This window comes from Rana temporaria, chromosome 2 (assembly GCF_905171775.1).
Source record: "Rana temporaria chromosome 2, aRanTem1.1, whole genome shotgun sequence".
Taxonomy (NCBI): domain Eukaryota; kingdom Metazoa; phylum Chordata; class Amphibia; order Anura; family Ranidae; genus Rana; species Rana temporaria.
In genome coordinates this window covers 79,084,847-79,098,980 of record NC_053490.1, presented here as the reverse complement: position 1 = coordinate 79,098,980, position 14,134 = coordinate 79,084,847, and the positions used below count along the sequence as shown (strand labels likewise).

General features: G+C 44.2%; 1 protein-coding gene across 8 annotated transcripts in view; it reads left to right on the top strand.

Annotated features, from left to right (window-relative positions):
• FRY (FRY microtubule binding protein) overlaps nucleotides 1-14,134 on the top strand; it is a 362,513-nt gene that overhangs the window by 66,776 nt on the left and 281,603 nt on the right. Inside the window, exons 1-2 of one of the 8 annotated variants that reach the window (XM_040340447.1) lie at nucleotides 12,459-13,098; nucleotides 13,149-13,830. The exons of 5 other annotated variants lie outside the window; for them this stretch is intronic. In XM_040340447.1, the coding sequence (XP_040196381.1) occupies nucleotides 13,761-13,830 (70 nt within the window). In that variant the 5' untranslated portion in view covers nucleotides 12,459-13,098; nucleotides 13,149-13,760. Of the gene's footprint in view, nucleotides 1-12,458; nucleotides 13,831-14,134 lie in introns of those variants that run through there. 2 more of the 8 variants (XM_040340448.1, XM_040340451.1) reach the window with 2 other exon arrangements.

Here is a 14,134-nt window from a genome sequence, read left to right as displayed (position 1 = left end):
GCCACCTTTATTTACATATTAATGCAGCTGGCCACCACTATTTACATATCAATGCTCCCTTTTTTTGCATATTAATGGTTATTTACATGTAAACACAGGGTCTGCAGGTGAGTCATCTGTACACAACAATAGAGTAGAGCTGGGCAGCATTAGAAGCAGCAATTCACACTGAGATATCAGGACACAGCACAGGACTAAAATGACAAGGGAATTTAAACTAGGATAGTTGGCAAGTATGAGGCAGCTGCTTTGGGTCCCACGACAATGACAGGGCCCAGGGCAACTGCCCCTTTTTCCTGCCTTAAAGACGGCCCTAATATAGAGCAGGGGGTCTCCAAACTTTTTAAACCTTTAGACTTCAGGGGGGGCTGGACTTTGGCCAGCAGTAGTGGAAATGTTCCTGGCATCAGTGGAGTAAACATTGCCACATTTGGTTTTTAGAGGGAAAAGCAGTGCCCCATCGTTTGGTATCATTTGGAAGGAAAAGTGTCCCATTGTTGGTGTCAGTGGGAGATATTGTGCTTCATTGCTGGTGTCCGTTGGCAGAATAGTGTCATATATCAGTGGGAGTAGTGTCCCAAGTGACAGATAAAGGCAGGTAAAGGGCGGCAGTTTGGAGACCACTGATATAACGCATGGGGGTGTAAGAAAATGATTCCCCTTGAGCGTCAAATACAGTAGGTACACCATTTATTTTTATTTATGATTATCAACATTTCACTGATTACTCTAGTGTACCCTGAGCTGTAGCTATAATAATTTTAAGCAGGAGTTCCCAAGGAAGTGACATTTTTTTTTAAGGGTTCTTCAGGGGTAAAAAGGTTGAGAAAGGTGAATATGTAAGCTGCCATTGCTGACCTCTCCTACTGAAATTTCAAGTTGCCTGGCTATGATGTTGACTTTCAGAGTCACTGTGTTTAACCGCTTAACGACCGCCACATGTACATATATGTTGGCAAAATGGCACGGTCAGGCAGAACAACGTGCCCGCACGTCGCTGCCTTTCCACGGGTCGGGACCCCCCCCCCCCCCGGTACATGCGGTGGTCGGTAAGCCTCAGGGAGCGATCCGGGATGAGGGCGCGGCTATTCGTTTCTAGCCGCCCCCTCGCGATCGCTCCCCGGAGCTGAAGAACGAGGAGAGCCGTATGTAAACACGGCTTCCCCGTACTTCACTGTGGTGGCTGCATCGATTGAGTCATCCCTTTTTATAGGGAGACTCGATCAATGACGTCAGACCTACAGCCACACCCCCCTACAGTTGTAAACACACACTAGGTGAAGCTGAACTCCTTCAGCGCCCCCTGTGGTTAACTCCCAAACTGCAACTGTCATTTTCACAATAAACAATGCAATTTAAATGCATTTTTTGCTGTGAAATTGACAATGGTCCCAAAAATGTGTCAAAATTGTCCGAAGTGTCCGCCATAATGTCGCAGTCACGAAAAAAAATCGCTGATCGCCGCCATTAGTTGTAAAAAAAAAAAAAAATGCAATAAAACTATCCCCTATTTTGTAAACGCTATACATTTTGCGCAAACCAATCGATAAACGCTTATTGCGATTTTTTTTTTTTTTACCAAAAATAGGTAGAAGAATACGTATCGGCCTAAACTGAGTAAAAAAAAAATTATATGTTTTTGGGGGATATTTATTATAGCAAAAAGTAAAAAATATTGCATTTTTTTCAAAATTGTCACTCTATTTTTGTTTATAGCGCAAAAAATAAAAACCGCAGAGGTGATCAAATACCACCAAAAGAAAGCTCTATTTGTGGGAAAAAAGGACGCCAATTTTGTTTGGGAGCATGATCGCGCAATTGTCTGTTAAAGCAACGCAGTGCCGAATCGCAAAACCTGGCCTGGGCATTTAGCTGCCTAAAGGTCCGGGGCTTAAGTGGGTATGCAACACAAGTTTTGAGCCAACATTCTGTCTGGAAAAAAATCCACGGTTTTCTTGTCGGAATTTCCCATCGTGTGTACGCGGCATTGGATGTCTTGGAAGGATGTTTTAGGAAACTACGAGGGAGATGGAATCTACTTCACCTTAAAACGCAGTTCTATGATTAGGGAGAATATAGCTTTTAAAACCCAAAACCACAATCTAGAATTTCGAGTACTTCTCCTTATTTACACATGTCCACCTCAGGTGACATAAAACTAACGAATCACAACCGCTTGTTAAAACAACACGAGCTGAGGTGGAGCAATTATTTCCAAGCCGTCCAAATACCGCTGATGCAGGCCTAATTCACATTACTAATGCAGTTACATATAAATGTGCACCACACCCAACAGCATGCAGAGATAAAAAAAAAGAAATTACCTCACTTGAAAACCATTATATTGTGTTCTTGTGTACTGGCAGATACAAACTCCCTCAGATGATGTTCTTAGCACAGCTTTGCTAATCCTACCATGAGTGACGACAAAAACAGAACATTTTATTGATGATATACATCATAAGTGTCAGTCACCATGGATGAGTCTGGAATTGCTAAACTCACATCATTACAAGATGTCCTTGGGTTCTGCCATGTTTGAGACGTGTAGGAATGTAGACTGACATCTCTGAGGCGGAATACAGGGACGGTTATTTTTCTAGCATCATTCCAAGCTCAAGACTTAGTCATGCTTTCTAAAATCTAAGTACACTGTTTTTCTAGCAGACACAAAACCCTTTCCCCAACGTGTTATGCGGCAAAGTTATGTCATGTATTCCTGTAATCATATTCGCCTACAGCTGAAAGACAAACGCATACCCTTCCTCTCAAACCAGTCAAACCCCTACCTTAGTCTGCCCGTAGGCTAAAATATTTTCTAAAACTGAAATTTAAATAGCGCCAACAATTTTATACAGCGCTTTTACACAAGTCCCTGCCCTTAGGAGCTTACAATCCAAGGTCTTCACATACTCTAGGCCAGGGGGTGTCCAAACTTTTTTCAAAGAGGGCCAGATTTGATGAAGTGAACATGCGTGAGGGCCGACCATTTTGCCTGACATTCTTTGAACCAATAAAATTAAATGCAAATTAACTAATACACTTCCCAACAAGAATTCACTGATGCCATGAATGCAGTCTCACAAGTGCCATGAATGCAGCCTCACCATTGCCATCAGTGCAGCCTGATCCATGCCCATCTGCAGCTTCAAAGGGGACAGGGAGGGTGGCGAGATGAGTGCCAACAGATTACGTACAAGAGAATCTCCTCTTTACTCTGCAGCCTTTTTAATACAAAGTCCCTCCTCCTATGATGGACAGAACAGTCGTCCAATGCCAGCCCAGGAGACGGGACTTTATATTACAGAGGCCGCTGAGTAAACTGGAGATTCTCCCGTATATAATCTGATGGCACTCGTCCCACCCCCTCCCTGTCCCCTCCAAGGAATGATAAATATGGTATATATCTTTTGTGGCCCACCAACTAATCAGGGATTCATTGGGGGCCACAAAAGATATATATATTCAAATTATCAGTGGGGCCGTATGAAAGCGTCACAGGGGCCGCAATTGACCCGCGTGCTGCACTTTGGACATTTATGTTCTAGGCCATGCGCAGCCTATTGCACCCCAAAGCTCAAAAACGCATGCCTTTCTCTGTAGCCTCAGCTACACAGGGCAGTGAATGAACAAGAAGGGAAGCCCGGGAAAGTAGGGGGAATTGGCAATGCACATGGTGATTAGGGTGTGCCCAGGCACACCTGACACACCCCCTATGCTCTAGGCCCAATTTAATTACCAGACTGTTTTTTTGTTTTTTGTTTTTTTTGGAGTTTGGGAGGAAACCCATAAAAGCACAGGAAGAACATTCAAACTTAATGCAGATTGTGTCATGACTGGATTTCGAACTAGAAGCTCCACTGCTACTGCTACTAGACAGAAGTGCTAACCACTAGGCTTCTCCAAGAGATAGAAATTAGCACTGCTCTACCCAAAAAATGTTGGGAGATAAGTCACATATTTATTATTATTATATAATATATACATGTTTTAGGTCCATGTTATACACTATATTGTCAAAAGTATTGGAACACCTGCCTACATGAACTTTAATGTCATCCCAGTCTTGACCCACCCAGCTATAACAGTTTCAACTCCCCTGGGAAGGCTGTCCACAAGGTTAAGGAGTGTGTCTATGGGAATGTTTGACCATTCTTCCAGAAGCGCATTTGTGGGGTCAGGCACTGATGTTGGACAAGAAGGTCTGGCTTGCTCTAATTCACCTTTGGGGTGAATTAGAGCGAAGACTGCAAGCCAGGACTTCTTGTCCAACATCAGTGCCTGTCCTCACAAATGTGCTTCTGAAAGAATGGCCAAACATTCCCATAGACACAATCCTTAACCTTGTGGACAGTCTTCCTAGAGGAGTTAAAGCTGTTATAGCTGCAAAGGGTGGGCCAACTCCATATTGAACTTTGACTGGGAATGCCATTAAAGTTCACGTGCGTGTAAAGGTAGGTGTCCCAATACTTTTGACAATAAAGTGTATGTGGCCGTTCTTCATTATTGAAAACTGTAGGATATAAGGGCTAACCCAAGAGATTATCAGAAAAAAAGTATAAATCTATATATGTATACAAAGGTGTATGCAGGCTATTGCATTAGGGTGGGCACCCCAAAGATATATACACAGACACACACCCTTTTTTCTTGTTTTTTTAGGAGCTCTGTTGGGGTGTTTTAGAGAAATATGAGGGGTCCAAACAGACCTGTGATGTCTCGCTTTTGAGACATAGACTGGGACTAATGCCACGTACACACGATCGTTATTCATGTCATTTGAAAAAAAAATAGTTTTTCTCTATGTGATTCCTCTCAAGCCTGCCTTGCATACACACGATCATGAAAAAAAATGCTTGAGCAAAGCGCGGTGACGTATGTAGCGCCTGGTTACTTTAAGTACCGGTGCTGTTTAAATTTAGAGGGAGATCAGAGTGTAGTTAAACTTTGATCCAAATTGTTATATGCAAAATTAGGTCTCTGTCTCAGCTTGGCTGTGGGCTCATTCTGTTGTGCTGGGGTGTCTTCCCACCCCTTTGCAGTAGATGGCAGCAGTGGAGTCAAGGTTTGGGTGCTCTTCCCCAGCAGCCAATCAGAAGGGTTGAGCTTCGCTGTGCATGCTGGGGGAGGGTATTTATAGGGCAGATGCCATTGGTACTGGGTTCTCCTTCGTCCAGTGTGGCTGCGTTGAGTCCACAGAGGGAAAGTGGACCTGTGTGGCAACATATTCACCACCTACATTGACCATTTCCAGATTATTAGTGTAGTACTACCCCCGAAGGAGCTGCTGGTTTAATTTTGGGCCTGCCATTACCTTACTGTTCACCACACTCGATCTAGGGGTCCCTCCTGAAGAGTTGTTCAAAAAGAATGTCTGCACCAACACTTCGGTTTCTTTTTCTTCAAGAGTTTTATTAAACAGGTTCTCCAACAGAGGGGGTAGAGGTATAGGGGAGATTCAGGTACCTTGCTTTGCAGATCACGGGGTAGTCTTAGATCCAGAGGACAAATCGGTTCCACGCTGGATTTAGCAACCACCGGATAGGCCCACTCTCACTGACCTAGCAGCCGGTGCGACGCTCGTTCAAAGTCTCTACCACAGACTTGATGAGTGTCGTCGGGTCGTTGCACAGCCCTCTGCCACAGAATCGTGTAACCACACACACACTTGGCGAATATTTAAAGAAAGTACACAGCTCACTGTGCCAGGATCTTTCAGCCAGGCCGGCAGCACAGTGAGGCAAGTTGGTCCGGATGCGTCCTTCAATTGAGTTCCCAATTGCTCGGCTTCTTCCCGCAGGCAAGATAGCGCAGGACTACCCCTGGACCAGTAGGCCCCAGAAACTCCTGGGCCTACTCTAAGTTGCAGAGCCTCGGGCCAGCAGGCCCCGAGACCAGAAAACACTGTCGGCACATCCCTGAGGCCAGGAGGGCCATCAGGTCAGGATCGAAAGACCCCACCAGAGTGTCTGCACCCAGGCCATTGCATTTCCAACCTTGACTCCATGTGACAGCGACACCTGCAGGCAAGGGGAACATGTGCAACACAGCTGGACTGGAACGGAAACCCACAATTTGGTATAATCCTCTGAGCTAAACTACAGCTCAGGTAACTAAATGTACAAAATAGCACCTACTCAACAGGAGCAGAGCGCTACATTAGTAATGGCTTTCATGTTCTCTGTTTCTTTTATGGCCCATACACACGATCCGAATATCGTACGACTTTTTTCGCTTAACAGTCGCAAGTAAAATTAAATGGGTTATTAAAGTCACGAAAATTCTCGTACGACAGAAAAAAATTATCGGAAGTGATGTCATGTGTTGTAATGTATTTGTATTGTATTTTCGGGCGACGGCTATACTGACTAAACGAAAATCGTACGATCTGACATCGTACGAGGAAAATTTTCATGCTTGTCCGATCGAATAATATCGGATAGACTGTCGTGATCGGCTCTCGAAAGTAGTGTACACACGATCTGAAAATCGTACGATTCTTCCTCGGACGATCGTTTTCGTCCGATATTCGGATCGTCTGTATGGGCCTTTTGTCTTGACCATAAAGAAATTCTTAGCATTGCTACAGACCTCATGTACCAAATTCTGGTAGCTAAAAGCAGTACAAAGGGAATGATGACTTTTAGGGTGTTGTCAACACAATTATATACTGTATAGCACTGTCCATGTATATATACTATAAGTTATAACTCTCCTTTCTTACACACTGAAGGTGCAGCAGTTCATAATGAAGAGTAAAGCTGGTTATATTATTATTATTATTCTACAGGATTTATATAGCACCAACTGTTATATGGGGAATACATAATGGATCCCATATCGGTACAATGTGTTCCTAGTGCAGCCTCTAAGACCAGACATGAAATATTTGACAAGGTGTTTTAGTTCTGTAACTGCCTTTCTGTAGCCTAAATCATTGGAAAACAAAGCTCACAGTGTCCAATGTCTGCCTGTGGTCAAATAAACAGACCTAAACCTGTCGGACGTACCAAACCAAACTTTTAAGATGGAATTTCCAGTAACTTCAGTAATTAGAGTCATTTCCAGAACATCTTTGAAGCTATGCAAGTTGCTGAACATTCCTAGAACTTTTTCACCCATTATGTAATGTTCAGAAATCTGAAAGCAAGGGGAGATATCTTTTGGAAGATTAAGCTCGTATTATTTTTTATTACTAGGCAGTAGTGTAGCGAAAGAAGCTCTATCAGACTTTATTGCGGTCTGTGTCTCTACTGGGAATACTTTACCTTGAGCTGGCCATACATGGTTTACATTTCAGCCAAATATTCAAGATGTTGGTGACCCTGTTAACATCTCCCGACTCAGCATAAATCAAGCTGCAATTTGCTTCACTTCCTGTTTACCTTTCTAGAGATGCTGGGCCTGCACGGGTGCTGATTGAAAAATCAGCTCAGGTGAGGACATTGCAATATCCCTGGATAGGTAGTTGGTGTTTTATTAAAAGTCAGCAGCTACAGTATTTGTAGCTGCTATTTCATTTTTTCCTGAAGGAGCCTGGAGCTGTTGTCACAAAAAAAGCTCCTGCTCCTTATTGGGTGACAAGGCTCGCACGTTGCGATTTGCCGCAAGATTTATCAAGTGAAAAAAATAGCAAAAACACACTGGGGCAAATCCATAGAGATCTGCACCCGCGCAGCGTATCAGAGATACGCTACGCCGCCGTAACTTACCCGGCTTTAGTTCGAATCCATAAAGATTTTGCGCTGTAAGTTATGGTGGCGTAGTCTATCTCTGGCGGCGTAACGGCGCGTAATTCAAATCGGCGATTAGGGGGCGTGTTTCATGCGCCGTCCCTAAATTTCCCGCCGTGCATTGCGCTAAATGACATCGCAAGGACGTCATTTTTTTTAACATAGACGTGAATTACGTCCATCCCGATTCACGGACGACTTGCGCAAAAAAAAAAAATCAAAATAAACGCGGGAACGACGGCCATACTTAACATGGCAGGTCTAACTATACGCCACAAAATACCAGATTTAACTATACGCCGGAAAAAAGCTGGCTAGAGAAGACGTAGAGGAATGTGCCGGCCGCTCGTACGTTTGTGGATCGTCGGAAATAGCTCATTTGCATACTCGACGCGGAAAACAACGTGAACGCCACCCAGCGGACGCCGAAGAATTGCATCTTAGATCCGAAGGCGTATGAAGACGTAAGCCTGTCGGATCTAACCCAGATGCCGTCGTATCTTGTTTTGAGGATTCAAAACAACGATACGACGCGGGTAATTTGAAAGTACGCCGGCGTATCAGTAGATACGCCGGCGTACTCGCTCTGTGGATCTGCCCCACTGCGTTTAGGTGCCATTGAAAATGATGGACACCCAAACACGAGTATTTTATCATTGCTGCAGTGCGATTTGGTGTCACGGGCAGAATCGCCGTGATTCTGCCCCAGATCGCCAAATGTGAACGGGGTCTTAATGCAGAGTGCCACTCTGTGAATGTGCTGCATTACTAATATATGGTGAATGGGTGCCTGTTGTGGTAACATGCATTAAAGTGTATGTAAACCCCCATATCTATTTTTCAGTATGTTTGGCATGAAGGAATTGGTTTACAAAAGGCAAATATACTGCGCACTCTGCAAGTGCAGTCACACTTGTTTTTTCCAGCTTTGTAAATGTGCTGATTTCCATCATTCAATCATGTACAAAAAGCAAAAAAAATATTTTTACATGTTCTTTGCACCTGATTTGGGTATTCTTTACAAAGTGAAGCTTCACCACATTACATTTACTAGGGAAAATTAGTACAACTGCACTTTGCAGAGTACACAGTCGATTTGCCTTTAGTAATTTAACCCCAATGCCTCACTGTACACAAAATAATGTTTGCCCGAATCCAATGCAATTTTTTTCACGTGGAGATCCTGCCAGTAACAGCACCTCCTGTTGTAGGCTGAAGACGCTAAGCCACTTTTTCATAAATGGCAGCAGCATTGGCAACCAGCTGTGTTTACTCATTTGTTTGGCCGTTGGGCTTCCTACCAGGTTTATCGGGTAAAAAACGACAAATGAAGGAACGCATAAGAAATAAGTCTTGGCTATTGATACACCTTTAAGGTAAATACCAATACCTGCTTCCACCTCTACAATCCTCGTCTAGGTGAGAATAATGCACCTTGCATAGCACTCTCCCCTTCCGTAGCATACTAAGACACATCACATATCCAGGAGGCTGCAGGACCAATCACAGAGCGTCGCGCAAATACACGCATGTTCAGTGGTTCCTCAAGAAGTCATGGTGGAAGTGGCACAGTTTATATTAATATTGGTCAGGGAGACATGGAGAAAGTGGCACAATTTATATTTATTATTATTATTAGTCAAGTAGATTTATATGAAGGGGTACAGTTTAGATTTATTTCCAATAGGTAGACATGGAGGAAGTGGCACAGTTTATTATTTTTAGTCAGGTGAATATAGCCCAGAAGTAGCCTAAAAAATATATATGTCAGGTAGATATGGGTGACATGGTACACTTAAGTAATAATATCAGGTAGACATGGAGGAAGTAGCACTGTTTATAAAGGTTAGTCAGGTAGCGATGGAGGAAGAAGCACTGTTTATTATGGTCAGTCAGGTAGACATGGAGGAAGTAGCACTGTTTATGAAGGTTAGTCAGGTAGCGATGGAGGAAGAAGCACTGTTTTATTATGGTCAGTCAGGTAGACATGGAGGAAGTAGCACTGTTTATGAAGGTTAGTCAGGTAGCGATGGAGGAAGAAGCACTGTTTATTATGGTCAGTCAGGTAGACATGGAGGGAAGTGGTACTGTGGATTATAGTCAGTCAGGTAGACATGGAGGAAGTAGCACTGTTTATTATGGTCAGTCAGGTAGACATGGAGGGAAGTAGCACTGTTTATTATGGTCAGTCAGGTAGACATAGCTTCCAACTGTCCCTGATTTTGAAGGACTGTCCCTGATTTGGAAAAAAAGTCCCTCTGTGCTTCTCATTTGTCCCTCATTTTGGTCAGATCTATATAGTTGTATATAAAATGCACTTATTATCTTTCAAACAGAGTTTCCCAGTGCTAAACCTTTCATCCAATTTCTAAATTGCTGCATTTGTAAATTTCAGAATTTGTAAATTTCAGAAGCCAATATAAAGTAATAGTAGTGGGACTTGTGGGTTTAACTAATAATTGTCTTCGTATAATTCTCCTTTAAGGGGGCGTGGCAGGGGCATGTCCTATGCCTACATACGTTTGCTTATAGGTGTCCCTTGCTTCCATCTCAAAAAGTTGGGAGGTATGGGTAGACATGGAGGAAGTAGCTCTGTGGATTAAAGTCAGTCAGGTAAACAATGAGGAAGTAGCACTGTGTATTATGACCAGGCAGGTAAACATGGAGAAAGTAGCACTGTTTATTATGGTCAGTCAGGTAGCGATGGAGGAAGTAGCACTGTTTATTATGGTCAGTCAGGTAGCGATGGAGGAAGTAGCACTGTTTATTATGGTCAGTCAGGTAGCGATGGAGGAAGTAGCACTGTTTATTATGGTCAGTCAGGTAGCGATGGAGGAAGTAGCACTGTTTATTATGGTCAGTCAGGTAGCGATGGAGGAAGTATCACTGTTTATTATGGTCAGTCAGGTAGCGACAGAGGAAGTAGCACTGTGTATTATGCCCAGGCAGGTAGACATGGAGGAAGTAGCACTGTGTATTATGCCCAGGCAGGTAGACATGGAGGAAGTAGCACTGTTTATTATGGTCAGTCAGGTAGCGATGGAGAATGTAGCACTGTTTATTATGGTCAGTCAGGTAGCGATGGAGAAAGTATCACTGTTTATTATGGTCAGTCAGGTAAACATGGAGGACGTAGCACTGTGTATGGTAGAGATTGAGGCAGTGACACTGTTTATTATTAATACTGGTTAGGTAGGCATGCAGGAAAAGGCTGAGTGTGTTTTTGAGGCACGGTTCACATGGACATACTTAAAGGGGTTGTAAAGGTTTGTTTTTTATTTTCTAAATGGGTTCCTTTTTAAGCTAGTGCATTGTTAGTTCACTAACCTTTAACTTCAATTTCCCTTCAAAATGTTTTTTTTTGTCATAGTTTTTTTTTTGTCTGAATTTCTCATTTCCTGTTCAGTTTACCTCCTCAGTAAGCTGTTCTGGCTGACTAACCCCCAGCCACATATTGGGGGCAAGCTTACTGAGGAGAAACAGGAAGTGCAAAATTCAGACAAAGAAAAAAAACATTTAGAAGGGAAATCGAAGGAAAAGGTTAGTGAACCAACAATGCAGTAGCTTAAAGGAACCTATTTAGAAAATAAAAAATTAACCTTTACAACACCTTTAAGTGTGCACCTGTGTGAAAAGGCTGTGTGTGCCCGCATGGGATGCAGAGGTGTTTATGTGGGTCTGTGTTCCAGAACTCACACTGTCTGCATTTGGGGACATGAACTTTGCAAACTGCACAGTCTATTTTCCTTTATTAAATAAACCCCATTTGAGTTGATTTACTAAAGGCAAATCCACCGTGCACTTGGAAGTGCAGTCACTGTAGATCTGAGGGAAAGCTCTGAAATGAGGGGAAGCTCTGCTGATTTCTATCATCCAATCATGTACAAGCAAAAAAATGTCTTGCATGTCCCCCTCAGATCTACAGCGACTGTACTTCCAAGTGCACCTGTAGTGCAAAGTGAACACCTCCATAGTGTCCCAGTAGACATAAGAACTAACTGCACACCTGTGCATTCTGTATGGGCAAACAGGGCCTTACATACAGGTGTGTGTGCTGGGTTCACACTAGAGATTGCAGCGGCTCACAGCAGGAGTCTGGTGCGGATCCGATTTCAGCCCGAATTTTGGGCTGAATTTGCACTGAAATGGGCCAAAAGACACACAGCGTTCCTGTGCAATTCGCACCGGAGCCGCTGCGTAGATGTGTGAACCCGCTCCATAGAGAGCTGGTCACAATCTCCAGCTGTGCGAATTGAATGTGGAGAAACGGCATAGGTGCGAACCCAGCCAAAGTATGCCCGTGTGAACGAGGCCTTATCAGTCAGGTAGATATGGAGGGAGTGGCACTGCCACTGCTTATTATTTTCAGTCAGGTAAGTATGAAGGAAGTGGCACGGTTTATTATTGGACAGGTAAGCATGGAGGAAGTGGCACATTTCTTATTGTAATCAGTCAGGTGGACATGGAGGAAGTGGCACAGAGTGCATTTATTATGATTAGTGAGGTAGGTATGGCCCGGAGGTGTCGGGGTGTTATGTTCACAGTGTGTATGTATTTATTCTGATCAGGTAGGTATTATTATTATTTATTATTGAGGATTTATATAGCGCCAACAGTTTACGCAGCACTTTACATCATGCGGGCAAGACAGTGCAGTTAAAATATAAATCAATACAGAAGGAATCAGAGGGCCCTGCTCGTTAGAGCTTACAATCTAGAAGTGAGGTAATGTGTGCAGTGTGTGTGTATTATTCTGGTCAGGTAGGTAGGTGTGACATGTACACAGTGTGTATGTATTCTGATCAGGTAGGTATGTAGGTAGATGTCGGGGTGATATTTATTCTGATCAGTTAGGTAGGTATGAGGTTATATGTGCACAGTATGTAGTTTTCTGATCAGGTAGGTGTGGGTGTGATGGGTACACAATGTGTATGTATTATTCTGATCAGGTAGGTAGGTGTCGGTATGATGAGTACACAATGTGTATTATTATGATCAGGTAGGTAGGCATCGGTGTGATGAGTACACAGTGTGTATTAATCAGATTAGGTAGGTAGGTCTCGGTTTAATGTGTACACAGTATGTATTATTCTGATCAGGTAGGTGTCAGTGTGATGAGGACACAGTGTGTATTATTCTTATCAGGTAGGTGAGTGTCGGTGTGATGAGGACACAGAGTGTATGTATTTTTCCGATCAGGTAGGTGTCAGTGTGATGAGTACACAGAGTGTATGTCTTATTCCGATCAGGTAGGTAGGTGGGTGTCGGTGTGATGAGGACACAGTGTGTATTATTCTTATCAGGTAGGTGGGTGTCGGTGTGATGAGTACACAGAGTGTATGTATTATTCCGATCAGGTAGGTAGGTGGGTGTCTGTGTGATATGTACACAGTGTGTATGTATTATTCCGATCAGGTAGGTGTCGGTGTGATGAGTACACAGTGTGTATGTATTATTCCGATCAGGTAGGTAGGTGGGTGTCGGTGTGATGAGGACACAGAGTGTATGTATTATTCCGATCAGGTAGGTAGGTGGGTGTCGGTGTGATGAGGACAGAGGCCGCTCTGCGGCTGTGCAGTCTCCGGCTCTCCTCGGACGTCACTGTCATCTCGGAGGTGCAGTTGCGCCGTACCGCAGCATGATGTAGTTGGCTGGGAGTCTCTGCTGTGCTGTGCTGTGTGCTGTGCTGTGTGCTGTTCGGGGAGGACCGATGCTGAATATCGCCCCCAGTAGCCATATCGCCGTGTGTTGTGTAGAGGAGGTTCAGACACCCAGCCCCCCCTCTCCTCCTCCTCCCATCCAGTGACACCGGATTTGTGAGCGGGGAGAAGAAGGAGCCGTCCCCGGAGCAGACAATGAGATGAGAGGCGCTGATCCGTGGCCGGCCATTGACAGGCTGCAGTGAAGGAGAACCGAAGGAGGAGGAGGAGGAGGAGGACGAGCATCTGGTGTGTGATGAGGAGCACCTAGGAGGAAGAGACTCTACATTTCCTCCATATCCAGACATCAGCACCTGAGGAGGAGGACATGGCCAGCCAGCAGGACTCGGGCTTCTTTGAGATCAGCATCAAATATCTGCTGAAATCCTGGAGCAACGGTGAGTCCATCCATCATCCCTGTCCTGGGGGGTCTGATAGGCATCCTAGTGGGGGGTGCCCGCTGACTGGCACAGGCCTGGCTCCTGGGCTGGCAGAGGCTTCTGATCTACAAGGTGTGGTGGCAGCAGAAGCAGATACACTCCACTTCTTCTTGTTGATAGATGAGTGCCATTTAATATTGCTTGGTGCTTGCTGTGCATGTTTGGTGGTTGCCATGCATCACCTTTTGCACCTTGCTCCATGCCGGGGGCTCCTGGCATTGCAGCTGGTTGTGAACACCATGGACTTGTTCAAAGTTGCAGC